This window comes from Podarcis bocagei (assembly GCF_964188305.1).
Source record: "Podarcis bocagei genome assembly, chromosome: 1".
In the NCBI taxonomy this organism is placed as follows: Eukaryota; Metazoa; Chordata; class Lepidosauria; order Squamata; family Lacertidae; genus Podarcis; species Podarcis bocagei.
Window position 1 is genome coordinate 36,552,894 of NC_138125.1, and position 20,929 is coordinate 36,573,822.

Below are 20,929 nucleotides of genomic sequence, written 5' to 3' on the forward strand. Positions count from 1 at the left end.
CTAATCAGACCACTTTAAAGGGTTCAAATAAAACGGAAACAACAAACTTTCTGATTAACGGAGCTTCAAGGATGTATTTTCCCAACAATTTTGCCCCAAACCAGCAAGAAGAATCCATATGCCGAATCTGGCTTTCGAAAAGTTAGTTACCCTTTGCATCAGGGCCTATCAATGCTAAGGGACTGTGCAGAGCAATTAACAATTGAACAACAGAATGTCCACATCAAGCATGAATAGTTTTGTGCAACAGATACTAGTTTGCACTGAAGGGTCTGTAGGTGCACTTGACTAATGGATGGGTGATATGGTCTGAGCCAGGACACTGATCAATTTTTGAGGTAAGGGGGTCAAATGCAAGCTCCTCTGTCATCCCATTCCCAGCGAGCACCTTACGCAGTCCAAGCAGGCCACATCCACTATCTCATTATCAGGTGAGCACACACACAAATGTCCACAGCAAGGTATACATAGACTGGCTCAGTGTAGAAGTATGTGGACCAGTGACAGGGGCAGCTTCCTGGCAGAAGCTACTTGCCCCCCAACATCTAGGCACAAATGTATTCCTTGCCAACCCTACCTCTGCGGTTCCCATAGCCTATGCAGCCCATTAGGTTCCCCGTCACTTTCTTTCCTGCTTTCCAAAAGTTACCAGCATGGGGAAGAGAAAAACAAATAGCATGGAATGCTAGGAACAGCAGAAGGCACATCTATCAGTTTCTAGTTTGTTAACATATTTATGCTACAAAGCTGTCGTATTTGCAGTGTTGTTGAACTGTGTCATAGAGTTTTGCAGCATCTTACAGATAAGCATACTACAGCAAAAGACTTTATGAGCCAGAACCTACTCTTTTAGGTACATAAAATGTTGTTGATTCTTTTGTTTTGTTTTATTTATGTAAATGCTTTGAAATTTGTTTTTTACAATCAAACTGTGTATAAATTTAATGAAATAAATAAAAAGAAGTAAGTGGTGAGTATACTCTGCATACAGAGAGGATAATGGTCCATATAGTAATTTGATGCTGCAATCTCTCCCATTACTGAGGTTTTCCCCGCCCTGAAATCATGAATAAATATCCCTTCCCTCTGTATGAAGGGAATATATATTTAGCCAAAAGTGACCATTTAATGCCACTAATGTAGTGGGCCTTGGACCACAAAAATGTATGGCACAATGTATTTGCTAATATTTAGGATGCTACAAAATACGTTGTTGTTTCCGTTGGCTACAGAGTTCAGTAGCCGGAAGCCACATTTTAGCAAACTACAAAGCAAGACAAGTGTCTGAAATAACAAAATTAGTTGTCTGGTAGACAGTCAATAAAAACCATACACAATGTTTCACTTCCCTACCAAATGTAAAATAAGTAAAAAAGGATATATAGAACTATGAAGTAGCTGAATTCACAAAAGCAACAGTGCACCAAGACCTTGACATATCAGCTCCAGAAATCTTTTTTTTAAAAAAATGCTAGCAATAACAGACAAAGGAACACCAGTCAAATTAAGCAAGAAACAGTAAATATACTGACAGCAGAACATGTAATATTCTGGATTGCTAGAATCCATTGCATAACCTGTATATGTACACCAAATAACATATGCAGATAGAATCCAGCATTCTGTATTGCCCTGTAATCATGGAACACATACGTTTATCATTCACATCTGATTGTATTGCCACAGCAGTGTCAGTAAGCTATCTTTTTGGGGATATTTCTGCCACTTTCATCCTTCAATGCTGCAAGAACCCATAGATGGAGCCCCCTTGTCGTTCTGTAACACATTTGATTTCTTCTTCTAATTCACCAATATAAATGTTGCCCAATACTTTTGAATCAGTCTGATACCCTAAACAAGTAATTCTGTATCTTAACAGTACAAACTAAGCACAGTGAGTATAAAACAGTACTTTTCTGAAATGCTCTCACACCATCTGAAAAATTGCTACTCTTAAGTGCAATGTGAAGCAGTGTGTGTGTGTGTGTGTGTGTGTGTGTGTGTGTCCCAGTGTATTTGTGGTTGCTGATCACCATTAAATAACATACATCCTTTCTTGTACCCAGAATATTTCGAACAAGGCTTAGTTGGATTTTTCTAGGGATGCATCAAATTCTATCTTATATTCAGCAAGGGTGCTTATTCTAAAAAGGATGGTGAAAAGGCTGAAAAAGCTGCTCATGTGAATGCATTGGGTGAAAATCAATGTCACATGAGCAGACTTCCACCTGCATCATGGGGTTTCCTCTCCCTCACCTCCTCTCTGTTGCCCCCCCCCCGACCCTGAATCTGCTCTGGGTGGCCTCCCAACCCTCAGGAAAGCTGCTAGCCATGATAGCTACTACTCTGCCTCCATAGTTGGAGGCAGTAATACTTCTGAATACTAGTTTCTAGAAACCACAAGAGAGGAAAGTGCTCACAGATTTATTGACAGCTGCACAAGTTATTATAGCTAGAAGGTGGAAGGGGCAAGGTGAATATAAAATGGAATAATGGTATGAAGAGGTGTGGGATATAGCTATTAATGATAAATTAACATGTGCCATTAAGGTAAGACAGGGAATATGCAGGAGAAATTATTCTGAGGAGATATGGAAGGTATTTGTAGAATTTTTACGGTTAAAATGGAAAGGGGTCAAACCATAGCAAGAGGTGCTGAAATTTTGGGAGGTCTTGAGTTTTGATAACCTCATAGCAATAAATAAGTCCCCCCACAATGAAATCAACTTTTTTGAATAAATTTTACTATGCTTTTTTTCAAAGTCAGATAGTGTAGAAGCCAATTATATAGTAGAGGCTTAAATATTTCTGGTCCTGTGTCTCAAAAACCCCCACAAAACTATACACTAGGTAAATATCATCCTAGACGAAGAGCTTCAGTATGCTGATGACAACATAGTGCGTGCACACTCAAAGGATGACCTCCAAACCATCCTAAATATCTTTGAAGCATACAAAAAGCTTGGCCTATCACTTAACATCCAGAAAACCAAAGTGCTGCACCAACAAGCACAAAACATCCCCTCTGCAGTGCCACAATTTCAACTCAATGGTGTAACATTGGAAATTGTTGATCACTTCTCCTATCTGGGCAGTTATCTTTCCGCAAGGGCCGACATTGATGCCGAAATCCAGCATCACCTGAGCTCTGAGAGTGCAGCTTTCTCCCGATTGAAGTACAGAGTGTTTGAGGATGGAGACATTTGCAGGGAAACCAAAATGCTTGTTTACAAAGCTATTGTACTCCCAACCTTACTGTATGCTTGTGGAACATGGACCACTTATAAACGCCATCTCCAACTCCTCGAAAGATTCCATAACAGGGTCTCTGAAAAATGTTACACATCACTTGGGAAGACAGGTGAACTAATACTGGAAGAAGCAAAGATTACCAGTGTTGAAGCAATGATTCTTCAACATCAACTTTGTTGGACTGGACATGTTGTTTGGATGCCTGATTATCGTCTTCCAATCAACTACTTCATTCCCAACTTAAGAATGGAAAGCAAAATACCGGTGGTCAACAAAAGAGGTTTAAAAATCTTCTTAAGGCAAATCTTAAAAAATGTAGTATAAGCACTGATAACTGGGAAACACTGGCCTGCGAGTGCTCCAGTTGGAGAACAGCCTCTACCAAAGGTGTCAAGGACTTTGAAGACGCTTAAACTCAGGACCAAAGGGAGAAATGTGCTAAGAGGAAGGCACGTTTGGCAAACCCTAACCATGATAAACCCTAACTCATGATAAACCCTAACCATGATAAAAGTAGCTGTTTTACTACAAAGGAATTTCAGAAATAGACTGGAAAGAGAAGCTGCTGAATTACAACTCATTACCAAACTTAAAACCATGAAAAGACCTGGGCTGAACAAAGACATTGGATTCTTATCTCACTATACATGACTAAACCATTTCTCACCTCCCCACCCCTTGCCTTTTCCTGTAAGACCTATTACAGTCGTTAAGAGTCGTCAAGAGGCTCTCTCAGCTATCTGCCTATCTCCCATTCCCACCACCCTTCTGAGTAATACCCCTCCCCACCTTCTCACTATATAGAAGGATCTGGCAACTTCTGTTTCAGTGTATCTGAAGAAGTGTGCATGCACACGAAAGCTCATACCAAGAACTAACTTAGTTGGTCTTTAAGGTGCTACTGGAAGGAATTTTTTTATTTTGACTATGGCAGACCAACACGGCTACCTATCTACCCATGATAAACTCTGGTCCCAAAACCTATGTCCCCACTGTGGAAGGGATCCAGAATTGGCTTCCACAGTCACTTACGGACTCACTGTTGAAACTGTGTTTGTGGAAGACAAGATTACTTGGCCACAAGTGATCACCAAAGAAGAAGAGACATGTTAACACAACCTGTTACTTTGCATACCTTGATTTTTTACTATGAAAAACCAAGTTAGAAGTTTGCTTTCAGGGTGTTTTAATTATTATTTTTTAATAATAATACTTAAAAATACTGAAGAAGCAGAAGTAGAAGAATGCACTTTCAATGTATTCAGTACCTTACAAAGTAGCACAGGTCCCTGCTCTGAAAAGCTCACAGTTAAATCTGAACTTTCCTCTTATGTTTTGTTCTTGTTTAACATTTTCAAAGCCTTGTTGTAAGGCATGCCTTCGAACTGGGGAGCATAAGGCTCAACTCTGCTTCTGAATATAAATGACTCACAATATTTTATAATATTTGTAACAAAATTCCCTGTGGATTTTTGTTTTTATTCCAAACACATCCTCCCACCAAGGGCTTATGAGAGTGAGTCATAGTTATGTCATGAAAAACCACTTCAGATTTAAATAAGGGAAAATTAATAACTTTTGCCTATTTAAGGTCTAAATATATCACCAGTGCAATCAACTGTTTTGACTACTGATGTGCTGAAATGGTTTTGTTTCAAAATTATTCCATCTCAACTTTAAGTAAAGTATATTAATCCACAGTGTGTATCAGGAACATCAAAGTTATATGGCGTACTGGTGGCCCTTGCAAGGAAAAGCTGCAGTGTAAGGTAAGGTAAAGGACCCCTGGACAGTTAAGTTCAGTCAAAGGTGACATGAGGTTGCAGCACTCTTCTCACTTCAGGCCGAGGGAGCCGTCGTTTGTCCACAGACAGATTTCTGGGTCATGTGGCCAGGATGACTAAACCGTTTCTGGCACAACAGAGCACCGTGACAGAAACCAGAGCGCACAGAAATGCAGTTTACCTTCCTGTCACAGCGGTACCTATTTATCTACTTGCACTGGCGTGCTTTCGAACTGCTAGGTTGGCAGGAGCTGGGACAGAGCAACTGGAGCTCACCCTATCACAGGGATTCAAACCGCCGACCTTCCAATCAGCAAGCCCCAGAGGCTCAGTGGTTTAGACCACAGCGCCACCCGCTCCCCATGCTGCAGTGTAACCCCACCCCCTAATGGAGGTGCTCTTGTTCAGCAAGCCAGGTGGCTTTCCTCCAGGACACTGTAAGCAGGAAAGGGTTCAAGCAGGACAATTTGCTCTTCCCCTCCTCTCCCCATTACGTCTTTGAATTCCAGTTGCTGGGAACTGCAGGTGAGCAGAGTGCTACTCAACACATCAAGTATCTCATTGGCAGCTAAGCACACACATCAACCACTGAGCATGTTCGATCCTCCATCAGCCTTTCTGTGGAAGAGTGCCCCCTTTTGGAGTTTTAAAACCTGTCTCTTTTGTTTTCACACATACACACACATTGCCCACTCTGGTAAAGCATAAGGTAGAATAAGAAGAAGGAAAAAATAATCATATAAATGATTGGCTCATCTTGGGTGGTGATGGCAACAAATAAGCAACTGAATAGGCCTCTCAGTATGAAAAAGGCTATGAGAAAGTTAGCAGCAAGGATGCCTGCCAAATCTCTGCTAGAAAAATATTCCACAGCCTTGAAATTGGTGGCACAAAATGCTCAAGTCCTAGTTGACGCCCGGCAGATTTTCGAGACTTGAAGGCAGCATGTGAATTTTCTGAATATATAAGTTAACAAAATAATATATTTCCCCGGTTCTTCTGCAAGCTTTGGGGTTCCCCTAACCAAGCTGATACTTCTCCCTTGTTCTTGTTGGCTCTGTTTCTGTTGGCAAGGTGAGGCTGCTTCGTGGCAAGTTTCAAACCCAGTATTTGGGATTTAAAAAACCAATTTGGGTACCTTAAAATCCTTAACCCAAGATGCTAAGAATCTAACCTGAGGCCTCATGGCCATGGAATGTGCTCTCTCCCTGGAAAAGCTACACCAAACATGCTGCTGGTCTCACTCATTTACATATCAGGCATACCCTGCCATGGCTACATTATGCATGTAGACATACGCATGCTGTTGATGTTGATATACAATACCTTTCCTTAGCAGATATTTATACATTTTTAACAATCTCTTGGTATGCTAATCCATATTCAAATTGCATGTTGCAGCTCTCCGATTACCCTTCTGGTTCATTATATTTACCTGTAAGTCACTGACAGACATTGTTTGCACTGCCATCTGGAATGCATACTGTGGTCTCCAGAACACAAGCCTCAAGCTAGTGGAAACTAACTACATCATGAAAGTGACAGGCACATTAAAAGCGTATTGAATGCTGTCCTGCCTTACCCATACTGACATACAACTACAAAACAGCTTTTACGTGGGTCCTGTAAGATGCTGCAAGCACCGTCCTTCTTCCTATGGCTCAAGGTTAAGTATCGCTGCAAATAACGGATAATAAAACGGGGCAAGAGAATAACAATAAAGAATAGGGAAGGAGATATTTTGTATTACTCTAAATATAAACATGGACAGTGGGAGGAACAGTAATTTCCTGTTTACACTATTTGGGGAACAAAATAATATTCTGGTCTCGATGTGATCTCTCTGGCATTATGCAATAGGAGCATCCACAGCGACTCTCAAAATCTATTTTGTAGTTATAATGCAGATGTAACGCTTGCCTTAAAAAAAAAACAACCCACCAATAATAAAGGCCTAGTATTTGCATGCTTGGGATCACCTTCCAAGTCGAGTTTACTAGCATGCTATCAATAAACAGTACCTATGCACAACAGCGATCAACACATTCACGCTGATGCTGGCCAGACTGAAAAGCAACAGGCCCGGCAGGAGAAACGGAAGCTTTCCTGCAGTGTGAATAAGAAAATATCAACAACAGATCTCTCTCTGGTTTAATGCACCCTCTCACTCAGCTACAAGTGATCACCAAAGAAGAAGAAGCGGGGGAGATAACAGGAGAAGGGGGAGAACCATGTAGACCACAATGTGTGTTGCTCTTAGGAGCTCCTTTTCCCACTTACTGCTCTGATCACTGTTTCTCTCCAGTTCATCACCATTTATTATTTGTAAAACTGCACAAAATACACTAGGGTTTGGGTAACAACATTTTGCTAACACCATCCTCTAAAGCATTCCAAGGTCACTTTGTTCCATCAGAATGTCACCCCTTGCTTCTATGTCGGGAGGTCTTCAATGTTCTTGATATTGGTGCAATCTAAACAGGTCAAGTTCTACATCAGATTCCACATAAATCACTTCAATGCCCGCCTCAGTGAAAAACTCCCAAAAGAAGGCTGGAAACTTTTGTCAGTTTTGTGACTTTCAGTACCCCTGATAAGAGCTCCTCCTTATCACCAAAATAGGTTGGCTGAATCCCAGAGACTTATATCCTGTTAGCATGTGTGAAGTATACTTATGGGAGACATGGTGAGTGTTAGAGCAGATGTGCTTGCTGTGAATATCACCAAAGCACTAGATTGATAAACTGTGTTAAGATCCAGAAGCACACATGAGCCTGTCTTCAAGGCATGCACAGAACTCTGGAATATGTGGAGATCACCATTCATTTAAAATAAAGTGTGTAATCTGCACGCTCATTCCTTTTACATGCATGGAGCTGTAACATTTAATAAAACAAGTGGGAAGATCCTTGTAAATGGAATTCAGCTAATGTGTCCCTGGGAAATGCTATAGAATTGTTATATGAATTTAATAAAAAAATATTTTAAATGTTTGAAAATAGGTATCACTCAATATTCAATGATAATCATGAAGGTATTATAATAATTAAACCCTTTGGAATGTGGAGAAAGGGGGGGCGCATTAAACTAATATTTTTTCCCCTAACAAATTTAAATTGTGTTCAAAACCAGCCTGATAAAGAGCCTAGACTTTACAAAAGAGCAAATGCACAGCACAAATGTTGCTTAGGTGTATTGCATGGGATGCTGGTGTCTTATCCTGTTCTTCAAACTAACTCTGAACTATTTCACACACCAAGCACAATCCAATTGATGTTCTTGCTGTTCAACATCCATTCATTTAAAAGAGGCTTGCACAGGCTTCGTATGCGCGGTGCTGGAATGAAGAGCGAAGCAGTGGACTGCACTCTTTTGTCTTTATATACGACAAAGGCATGACTGTGAATCTGAGAACAGCTCAGCTGCCATTCTTTTGTGGATGTTTATCTGATGCTATTCCTGTTCTTGCAGATTTCCACACAGCCATTTGTTACAGATGCAGATGCTTGGTCTACATGCATTATTATCCCCAGGGTGATATGCATCAAAACGGCTTCTGTTGGTTTTGACTGGGTCCACCATGTGACATAATTATCAGCAGTAATCAGTCAGCAGTGCAACATCTTTTAAAGCATGCTGCTGTCCCTGAAAGCAAGGATCCTCCCACAGTTAACCATTAAGATGTTATCTGTACGGTGCAAACCTAAAATCACTGCAGATTCGAGGAGGAGCAGGCTTTGGCTGTAAAACAGAGGTGTTTCCCTCATGAGAAAGGAACGTCTTCAACCAGTCTGAGCTATGATGACTGGATTGTTCACCCTTATCATATGTACAGTGGGTGACATTTGTCGTAAACTGCCATGATTAATCATTTCACTGTATCCAATGCAGCACAAGTGCAAGGAGGCTTGTGAAAAGACATTTGTGTCAGGGCAATTCCCCCCTGCAGCCCCTGAGCCTCCTGAAATCTACTAAATCTAAAAGCCATGATTCAAAGCAGGTTCCAGATTCTGGGTTAAGGTAAAGTTTCGTTCATTTAACTATGGGTTAATGTTGATCCAAAGTACTATGCGGTAAAGGAAATTCACTCCAATCAAGGGAGAGGGTGCTGGCGAACAGCACACATCCTCAAAACTGGCTTCCGATTTGTTGAACCAAAGGCTATCATCACATCAGCAATGGCTGCAGAGGTATTTATTGTCAGTCCATTGTTTTCAATGGGGAAAAAGCTAAGAAGCAAACACCTAAGGATGCAATATTTTGACAACTTGTATATTCATTCAAGTGATTCAATTCTCTCCTGGGGTTACACAATATCAGAAGGCATGGAAGAATCACTCGTTTGAAAGTGTCTGTACTTCACATTCTCCCTGAACAAGGAAAGCTTGTCTGTCATGGAAAACACTATTCACATACAGTGGTACCTCGGGTTAAGTACTTAATTCGTTCCGGAGGGCTGTTCTTAACCTGAAACTGTTCTTAACCTGAAGTACCACTTTAGCTAATGGGGCCTCCTGCTGCTGCCGCGCCGCCAGAGCCTGATTTCTGTTCTTATCCTGAAGCAAAGTTCTTAACCTGAAGCACTATTTCTGGCTTAGCGGAGTGTGTAACCTGAAGCGTATGTAACCTGAAGCATATGTAACCCGAGGTACCACTGTATAGAGAACTATAAGTTAGGACAGAGAAGTAACAGGTAGGCAAATATTAAACCAGCAAACATTTAAAAAATGTTTTGCTCCAAATCCCTATGGAAAATTTGGATGGATGCCCTAGGAACAATGTCATAAATGTTGTCATAACATCGCTAATGTTATTTATTCATTGAAAAGATTTATTCACCGCCTTTATGCCCTTGCAAGGGTTCCCTTGGTTGTCTATACCCATGCCTAGAAATTAAACAGCAAATAAACAAAATCTAGGATCATAAAAATAAAACACCAACCGAACTATTAAAATTGGAACCACCTAATTAAACAATGGTGGTGGGAAACTCAGCACAGACAAAATTTTGCCTGGCAAAATAAAACAGGATTAACAGTGTGTCTAACAGTACAGTGCAATCCTCTACATGTCTACTCATAAGTAAGTTTCAATGAGTTCAATATCGTTAATCCCAGGTAAGTGGGCATAGGACTGCAGCTGAAACATTGTGAGAAAGGCAGCCAAGCAAGTCTCACTGGGATGTAGGATCCATAGGTTGGTGATGCAACCCAAAATGCCATGGCTGAGTCTTCACCAACCATGCCTCCAAATATTGTGGAATACCAAACCGGGTTGTACATGTAAATGCACAAATAATAACTTACATTGGTTTTTTATTTGATAATATGTAATAATTTTAGCTATCAGATAATGAGAGGGAGTCACACATTGCCCACTGTTGTTCCCTTGCAGAAAACAGTCTATAGAACAGGTTCTAAAAACAAAGAAATGTTTACCGTATTTTTCAGTGTATAAGACACCCCCATGTATTAGAAGACCCATATTTTTAAAACCCTAAATTAAGAAATCAGTATTTTAAACACCAGAGATCGCCCAAACTTTTTGAACTACTTTTGGGGGAAATTCGTTCAAACTTGTTGAGCTGAGAGAGGCAGGCAAGCAAGGTAGGGCGAGGAGGCGAGTGATAGCTAGCAATAGGGAGCAGGAGCAGGAACCAGAGCCAAGCAGAGCATGAAGATGGCGGACGCCACAGAAGCGGAACAAGCAGTTGAAGCGCTGAACAATATTTTTCCATGTATAAGAGGACCCCCTATTTTGGACTACAAAGCGAGAGCAAAAAAACATCGTCTTATACATGGAAATACATAGTAATTGTTTTACTATCTTTCTAAACTATGACCTTTGTCAAAATTAACACCAGATATGGAAAGATCCTCATTTGTGAATAATAATATTCAATTTTTTTTATTCAATCATCAATACTTCCCCCAAAAAACTAAAAATGTCATCACAACGTGAGAAAGAGTCAACTAGTTTGTAGTTTAATTACATCGCTCTACAAAGATCCAGAATCTCTTTTTAATAAAAATAAACCTTTATAATGTTGAATTCACATGAAAGCTTTTAAAAAGGATCATATAAGGAAAAGTCAGTATCTGAGCAGTTTTAGGAGAAATGTTCTTGAAATGAATAGAATGATCTACTTTCTTGAGCACATCCTGTTCTTAAGGAGGCAAGTATGACCGAAGTCATATTATACCAGTGAGGTGATATACTGGATAAATAAATTTTCTCTCAGGAAATTAGTGAAATGGAGAAACTGGAATAATGTCATATGAAATATTGCCACCTCTAACTCCATTTACACTGTAGCCCTTTGTACTAAGCCCCACTGAACAAAGCGGGACTTACTTATGAGTAAACATTCACAGGACTACATTGTTGGTATTTTAAATTTAACACTGGAATCACTGACCAAGTAAATAAAAACAAGGAGTATAGTACCTCTTCCTTTAAGCTCCACTCCTAATCAAAGGAACAGTTTCCCAGTCCCCTCTTAAATTCTGGGGAAAGGGAGGCAGTTTCTATCAGAGTGAGTATTCAAGACCTACTGACAGTACAGCGTTTTTTAAAAAGCATTTTCACAGCTGGGAGCCATGTCACAGGCATCTTACGATATGATGGCGACTTCGTAATACTCAAGGGCAAAAGCAAGAAGACTTCCCCAAAATAGAATAAAACACACACAAGATAAACTAGATTACTCGCAAAGCATTGCTTTTTCATAGAAACTGCGTATTTCCAGTTAACTACCTATCATTTGTAAATTTTGCAAAGTTTGCACCAAAAGAAATGCCCCTTCAATTGTCACAGGATACATCCTGTTTGCAGCTGCTTATGACATGGTATCCAGCTGCGAACGTGCTTCATTCAACAACATGCTGCCTGTAGGGTTTGATTTCTTTCTCTCCCTGTTTGGCAAAGCTGCCTCCTTTCATTGCAAAGGGGAGCAAAAAGGAAAAAGGAACAGTGTGGGATTGTTCCCTTTTATTAGAGAAGCATTCTCTCTTTGGGATGGGAAAGAATGTTAAACAGCAAAATTAGAATCTTGCATGCAGATTTACACATGTAAAAGGAGGAATGTTGGCAATGAATTAAAAAACCTAGGTGAACCCTCTGTCCTTGGGTAACTGGAGAACTGCTTGCCCTTTCCATAATATTTAAGGATGTTAGGCATCATTTTGGGGGCCCAATTTTCTAACATAACATCCAGCCTGAATATATACAAAGCTTGCTGTAGCTTCCTTTGGTCCTAATAAAAGTATTATCCTTATACTGTCTTCTTATTGTTCACTTATAGGACAGCTGGGTGCAATTCAAAGTGCAGTGCTAGTAAGACCCTGGACACCCACCGTCTTAACTTCACAGAGCCATCTATACATATAAATTAGCATTTGCAAATTATATGCAAATTTGTGTCATGGGTGTGTGCCCATAGTCCTTTCCATGCCTGAAACCACCCTTGCTTTGATTTTATTTATTTTCTGGCATTTCCCATTGCAAAATCATGAATTATTTCCCCAAAATCAATTTCTCTTACAAGGTCACACTTGGGGGGAGGGGGACACTAGCTAGGTGGCTTAACCCCACAGGATAACGCCTGCAGTTTTTTGATGAGTGATAGCTTGCTAAAACTTCTTTTAGCTTCTGCCACTGGCAGTGTGCAAAAATTCCATAGGCCTATTTCACACTTCACTGAAACTAAGATGAAGTTGTTTTTTTGTAAATCACATTTAATACTGTAAGGGGGTTGGTAGTTAACTCTTATGCAAAACTAGACTTGGAATTATTTTTATATCTTGAAGCAAGATGTAAGGTAACACCAAGCAATCGTTCCAACATTTCTTTCCATCTGGTAGCATCTGTTAATATTTGTTTCTTTTTCTTTTATTTCACTGTCCACACCATGTCTACCTGACAGTGATTGCTGTAATTCTTTCTACTGGTACTAGAAAGTTTTCACTTTCAAGAAGCTTAGTACAGTATATAGTTCACAAAATTTTGTTTCATAACTGGTGAATGCCCTTCATTTTTCACAAATGTGTTTCCCTTGCAGAAAAAGTCAACATGGGAAACAGTACAAATCATATCTGCTAAGAAATTCAGGAAAACTATGCCTACTACCATCTTTTGGGAGTGACTTTGGGGATTAATTCTGCGTCTACATGTCCGGTCTACATGCCCGTCCATATTTTGTCTGTCAGACATTTTTTTAATGTGTGTGGCCACTGGTTTATTTTTGGGCCACCCACTTGACATGCAAAATAAGATGCTAATTTTCATATGACACTCAACATACATATCTTAAGCAAATCTGTGTCTTTTTAGCTAGTGGGTTGGAAGGCCCAATCCACATAGTGAAATAGGCCCAGAAAATCCTCTTGGCACACCTGAATCCTGTCTCTATATTGAAATAATTTTCACATTCTTTTTGTTCAAAAACTGCTTTGCTAATTAATGTACAGGCCGAACCTGGCTGCAGAAAACCCTTGTCTGTTTTGCAAAACTAGATGACTGATTGGTGCCCTTTAACTTCTTTTGGTTCCCTATCTTTAACCTCCTTACATTTCTTTCCACCTTATTTGTGTTTATAGCCTGACATGGCAGTATGCTGGGAGCAGACAGAGAACTAGACATTCATTCACTTTGGGGTCTGTAAAGCCAATCAGCAACATTACTATCTCTGACTATCTCTGAAATCAGTGTCCCTCTCCGATTATTATGGTGCTTTGTCCCTCCTACTATCCGTCCCTTCTGCCTGTACACAAGGAACTCTTGAACTCGTAGCTCTTAGAATCAACCATAGAAACACAGAATCATCTAGTCCAACCCCCTGCAATGCAGGAATCCCAGCTTAAAGCATCCATCAGAGATGGCCATCCAACCTTCGCTGGAGTGAACATGTTCTCTAGTAGAGAAGTCTCTGTCTTTCAAAGCACAAGCTCTCTTTGTTTTAAGAGAACAGTCTGGGTCAGAAATTTGCTGTTCTGCTCTGATTGGTCAGCAAATCTCACAGAATTTGAACAAGGAGAAAATACTTACAGGAAATAAGTTTCCATAAATAACCTCAAGCATGGCCTACAAATGAACTTAATTGTCCACCTTATGAAAATAGGGTTTCAGTCTGCCAATCCTGTTAAATGTGTACAGGATTGCAGCATAAGGCAACCTCCGCTGAAAACAATTAGACTACTTCCGAGTAGATAGTTAGCTGTTAGCCATTATTAGCCAACTCGGTCCTGCTACATTGCACCCTTTCTTACCCAAATTGCAACCACTATGATTAAGCCCTGTTAAGGGAGTCTGGCTCTCCGCAACTAGGAGAGTCACTCCCCAGTATCTCAAGATGCAGGGAATGCAGGGAGGAAAGGAAGCACAAATCCTGTTGTGCAAGAGGCACTCTGTTCGTGCATGTAGAATTTAATCAGTGGTCTACAGCAAGGTTTCCTAAACTTGGGTCTCCAGCTGTTTTGGGACTACAATGCCCATTATCCCTGACCACTGGACCTTCTAGCTAGGAATGATGGGAGTTGGAGTCCAACAACAGCTAGAGACCTAAGTTTAGCGAATCCTGCTCTACAGTATAGCCAAGAAGTGCAGCTTGGGATTATTTTTGCTGTTATTTTGCATGGTCTAAAGGCGCAGGAAGATAGGCAGTTTAGGGTCTGGTGACGATGGGAGTCTGTCTGCAAATTATATGTAGATTGCCTTCAGTATTGTTACAAAACAAAGTGGGATAGAAATGTACTAAATAATAAATTAATTGACAATTTGTTAACAGCTGCACAATCTGCAAGACCAGAAAAATTTTAAATCCATCCAAACGCCTATAGAATGTGCAAGAGTTCAGAAAAATGGTGATATGCTAATAATAGTCAAATGAATACAGCAAATTAGGACTCAACCGGAAGACAGAAATCTCATTGTTTTATAGCAAAATCATGGCCAGTAATAAAAATATTTGGAAATGAAACCTGTGAAATGGGACAAGCCCAAAAAATACAAAACTCAAAATACATTGCTTTCTGGGTTTTTTATGCTACTAGGTAGGGGGAGGGCAATTCTAACTGTAATTCTAACTTTCCTTTTTTCTTTGGAAGGAATTGTTTTCTGAAAGCTTGATAAAACAATGTTACAAAAAGAGAGGCTGACAGACAGGGGCAGCAAGGTTTCTCTGCAGACATCTGCCCAATGCCATCTCTGTACCTCCCTGTGGTCTGGATCACTGAAATGGATAAAGCAATGTCCTCTGGATGAAGACCTCCCTGTGACATTTTGCAGTTGCCCTACTCCTACAGTCAAGTAAGTTTTAGGAGAGGGGGTAGTGGTAGAGGAAAGGAAGGAAGCCTGGAGGTAGTAGCAGGGTTAAACCCCAAAGCAAAGAAAGCCAAAACCGCCTGTTCTGAATTTGGATCTGGCTCCTTCTGGATCAGCGATTTAATCAAATTGGATGGTCAATTAAGATTTGTTTAACTGGATGTTAGCCTTATTTATTGACAGATGTTATATGCTTAATATAAAAATAAATCCCTATGTAGTTTTCATGCTTAGTTTATGCCACAACCCACCTTAGGTTAGTTATAACAAAGTCTAACTGAAAGCAATGCAACCAGAGTCCATTTCACCGAAATTGTTCCATTAGGTGTAATGTAGCCTAATCCCATTTGTTTTCATGGGAAAGACAAATTTGCTGACCAGCATTGTTTAATTGTGGGTGTTTATATTTTAATATTTGTGTAGCTGATTTTTATTCTTTGTAAACTGCTTAAAAGCCTATTTTGGCACTAAGCTGTATAGCACTGAATGAACAACAACAATTTACAGTGAAATCCTACAGATAACTTTACTGGAAGCAGTATCAATAAGTTCAATGGGACATTCTCCTTGTTAAATGTGTATAGGATTGCAGCATAAGGCAACCTCCACTGAAAACAATTAGACTACTTCCGAGTAGATAGTTAGCTGTTAGCCTTTATTAGCTTTAGCTGAATTGTGGTTACTGCATGGGCATTTTACATAATTTAAATTTACTACTTTAATCTAATTTCACACTTGAAAATTCAAATGTCATCACAGAAGATCTCTTCATATCCGATCTAAAGCAATTAAAGTAAAACTCATTTATATAAATATTTTATATACTGATTTTTAATAAATGTTCTGTCAATCAGTGCATTTATCAATTAAAAACACTTCAACAAAAGAGTGCCGACCATCGAATGAGACATTTGCACAAATGAATGACAATTCCAGTTGCAGGGGACAAACAATTCAGAGCTGTATTCCAGGTACATTCCCCAATGCAACATCACGTTATCCATGATGGTTACTAGACCCTTGGATGTGACAATTCAGTGTCTGGAGGACACTCTTGTCCACCACTGTACAAGAGTCCACAGTTCTTTGAATCCAAACTAGATTTTTATGGACAGTTCACAGTTTGCCATTTTTTCACTTGTTGGCATCCATCTGTCTCAAGTGACAATGGACTGCCTCCAGAGGTGAATCGCTGCATTAGTAGCCCCAAACGCCTCTGGAACACGAGCCTGGGAAGAGCGTATGGAGGCCTGGATGGCGAGACCCCCCTCTCAGCCTTGCTGATATGGTCCAAAGGAAAGCAGAGAAATACTTTGACACCAGCTTGGCTGAAGGACTTGCCAGAAGGAGGTGTACAAGGTACTATCCAACCGTCTTAAGGACTCCACTCCAGATTTGTGTAGTTTACTCCTTTGCCTTTTCTTCTCCCAAATATATCCTGCAAAGCAGGGGAGGTTTAGGATCAGAGTCTTCCTTCTCTTAGATGGGTTGCCTTCCCAGGTTGCTAAGCCCCATCTGCCCCTCGCTTCCCTCTACAGCACGTGCAAAAACCACCTTCTTAACCATTCAACCCACTATTGGTTTTATCTGCACAATCTGCTAGAGCCTGTTTAACATGCAGGGGAAGTCCCTAACTCACCAAGGCTTTGGGAACCATCGGCTACTTGTACCTGGTTTAGCCTGTCAGTTGAAGCCATTCCCAGGATGTGGTTGTTGTCACATGATGACAGCTTCTAGGAGCCACAGTTGAGAGCTGAGTACAGGGTAGGGACCAACTACCTCAGAAGGAGCATAATGTGTTCCCCACTACCAAGTGATTAATTAATGCTTAGTAATTAGGGACGTGGGTGGCACTATGGTGTAAACCACTGAGCCTTGGGCTTGCTGATCGGAAGGTCAGCAGTTCGAATCCCCGCGACCGGGTGAGCTCCCGTTGTTCGGTTCCAGCTCCTGCCAACCTAGCAGTTTAAAAGCACGTCAAAGTGCAAGTAGATAAATAGGTAAACGGCGTTTCCGTGCACTGCTCTGGTTTCGCCAGAAGCGGCTTAGTCATGCTGGCCACATGACCCGGAAATCTGTATGCGGACAAACGTCGGCTCCCTCAGCCAGCAAAGCGAGATGAGCGCCGCAACCCCAGAGTCGTTCGCTGCTGGACTTAACTGTCAGGGGTCCTTTACCTTTTTTTTTAATTCTAAAGTTCTACACTTAATAGTTCTTTATACAACCCCATATTTAATATAACACTGATACCTAAAGGACATCTTCCTCCTCCCCCCACCACTGGTGATCACCCCAGCCCGCTCCACAGCATCTCCCAATCCTTTGGAGTAGATGTGGCGACTGCAAAGGAGAGGAGGAGAAGGGAAAGTGCTGTTCCATGAGTGGAAGCCTGTTCCACTAGCAAACACAATTGGATGCAAGCCTACAGAATAAATACTATTTGTATTAGGACACAACCTCACATTGACCACTTTTCTTACGGATCACAACACAGTAGGGATATGTTTATCATGTTGATATGCAATAGTTAAAACCAATGCTTAATGTGAAATTTATGTTGCAATTTAATTAAATGATAGTGTTTTATTTCGTTGTATTGGGGGTCAAATGTTGCTGTACACAGCTCTGGAATGAGACTTGCTGAAATGTTTATATAGAAATGTTCCAAATGCATGAGGTGGGGAGTTGTTTAGGGTTTTTTGTTGGGGTGGGGTTGTTGCTGTTAATGTTATTAATTTTTTGTATCTTCATTTTAGAGCTTATTGTGACTTATGTGGAAATTAATTCACTTTGGTTGTGTACTTTCTGATATTTCATTTATTGTTTATGACTACTTTTGTTATGTTTGTAATTATTTCTTTTTTCATGTTGTAAACCACCTTGAGCATGGTTTTAACTATGGAAAGGCGGCATACAAATAAATTGTGTTCCTTTCTCTGTTCCAAGATGTGATCTTGCTCAGAGGACCTTATTTGACATAACTTTAAAATCTGTTGTCATTTTATATACCCTGTATTACTGTAAGTGATGTATCCTGAAATGTTGGTAAAGCTTTGGAAACTTCAGGTTGTCCATATTTATAATGAAGTGTTTTAGGATAGGTTTGTATATTAGGGAAATAAACTCCACAATGCAAGTCTATATGGAGAAAACAATTATCAAACAACGAGCCTACATCTGAAATACTGCAAGGAGTAGGAGGCAACCAATAAATGACTAAAGCACAAAACAGAAACCTATTAATACAACAGTCCTATAGCAAAATCTGCCAGGCTGAGCAGGTTAGGATCCAACAGATCTCTGGCTGAGCTGGGAGATTTGTGGCACAGCTTCCTTATCCTCAGCTCAGCCAAAGATATGGCAGTGTATCTCTGCCATCCCAGTTCAGTCAGGACCCAGCTGGATGAGCCAAGTCTGGCGGATCTTAAGATGACACCGAAAGAAGGGTGCTGTTGGAGCATGGTGTGGGTGGGACTAGAGAGAGGGGTATTAGGATGGATCCTATGCCTCTTGTGACATAAGTAAAAATAGCAAAAGGGTGGCGTAACTCAAACACTATTTTAAAGGCTTATTTCCCCTTCTCTAGGCTTAGGCTGACTCAGCCAACCATAACCCTTCTGCTGAGCCGAGTCTGAATCGGATGCAACTTTATACCAGCTTCATCTACTCCAGCTTGCTTTACGCCAGCTTCCTGTTTGTAGGATTGCTCCTAAATTATGCAAATCTTGTGTTAATTTGTCTGCCGCCAGTAACAGTGGTGCAGTGCTGATTTAGCAGCGTTAATTCATCAGGCTTATCCCGTTACACTGTACATCTTATCTTTGGCACTTATTTCTTAGTACATCAAGTTTCATAATTGCACTGTATAAGTTATAATATAAAGGCAGAAGGTTGTTTTGCAATCAAACAATGATCATCAAAATCAGATATTGATACATAAATCTGTATTTATCCAAATAGATAAGGACACGCGGACACGCACGCACACATGCAAACTAACTTAACTATTAGTTGTTTACCAGCTGTATACATGCTTGTAGTCATATCCAGGAAATGTAGTACTCATAGCTACCAATGAGACGCTATTGCAATGGGAACTGAACAAGACATGGGATGGAGTTTTGCATGCATTTCCCCACCACTAGGTACATTTTCTGCATGCATTAGCCTGCTCTTGCATCTGATACAGATGACACATGTATAGACCTATTTCTGAGCATAAACTGCAGCAACTGGACTATTGTTAAATTTATTCATGAAATAAAGGAATATTCATCCACGGTGAAAAAGTTAAAAGAAAAAGAAAAACTTGTCTTACTATAAGATATATTTAAACCCAAACTCTATTACATTTTCTTGCTTAGGCCAATATCTGCCTATAATGACTTTCTGCAATACACTTGTAACATTGTCTAGTCACTAACAAATTCAGATACTGTTAGGCAAGGGACAAAGCCAAATGACTGAAAAAGCAAAAGGACTCAACTTCAATTTAACTGTCCTGTAAGGTACATACTAATTAGCTTCAAAGCTATGAAATCCTAGCTAGCATGTTAAGTCTGCTACATGACAGTATAATTTGCCTTCTTAAAGGATTATGCAAATTACAACTCATCATTCCATTACACGACTGAAAAAAGTGACAGCTAATTTATACATAACACACCTTTCAAATCCCTAAGATGTGAAGCACCTGTGCAATATACTTTGCCTGGGTTTTTCTGGGTTTAAGTACTTGTTTACTGCAATATACAGAAGCATACCTAAGAGATTTAATAAAGTCCTAGAGGTTTATTTATTTCCCTTTTAACTTCAAGAGCACAATTCCCAAGTATGAAAACAACATATATCTGCCCCCAATTTCAAAGGTATTTCATTCAAACAGAAGTGTAAGTTTTCAATACATGTTTAACTTCTGAATAGAGGGACAGCACTGACGCCACGAGCCAGGAGAAAGACTCACACAGATTTCAACATACTTCTGGTAGGTAGATTCACAGTAGATTCCGTCATATCTGTAGATTTTCCTACATTCTGATTGGTTGGGCAGAGGATGCTGGACAGTTATTCTGTAGAGGTATCAAAAACAGATATACATGACTAGAGATTCTCTACAGTCAACTGTAATGCAGGACAATTAGTATTTTGAAAGGTACTATTATTATATGTTACATCTATCTCATCTTGTTACATCAACTACATTATAGCTATATATATATATCTACATATATATATCTACATTATAGGACAAGTTCCACTTCTGGAATGTAGCTCTGAAAGTAAACTAAAATATAATTCTGTATAAGAGAAAATTTCTCTTCTCCTCAAAATAGAGACAAAATGGGACACACATAAAAAACCCTATTTGGAGTAATTAAACTTTAATGCCCCCCCCCCAAATAAAGAACATCACACTTAACTAGCAAAAACTGTCTTTACATCTGTTAAGGATTCCAATCTGTACCCATGGATGTTCAGAATTATTGAAAACTTTTAAAACTGGGGATTACCACCTAATTTTATAATCTAGAATTAAGCATTACATTCAATGCTGTTTTTATGTTAAGGAATAC

At 40.0% G+C, this 20,929-nt stretch overlaps 1 protein-coding gene across 11 annotated transcripts in view; it reads right to left on the reverse strand.

The window, feature by feature from the left end:
• The window catches only part of NPAS3 (neuronal PAS domain protein 3), a 637,639-nt gene that overhangs the window by 526,242 nt on the left and 90,468 nt on the right, over nucleotides 1-20,929 (reverse strand). For 6 of the 11 annotated variants that reach the window (XM_081207991.1, XM_081207987.1, XM_081207994.1 and 3 more), the window contains exon 2: nucleotides 20,336-20,425. The exons of 4 other annotated variants lie outside the window; for them this stretch is intronic. In XM_081207991.1, the coding sequence (XP_081064117.1) occupies nucleotides 20,336-20,425 (90 nt within the window). Of the gene's footprint in view, nucleotides 1-20,319; nucleotides 20,426-20,929 lie in introns of all 11 variants that reach the window. One more of the 11 variants, XM_081207997.1, reaches the window with a different exon arrangement.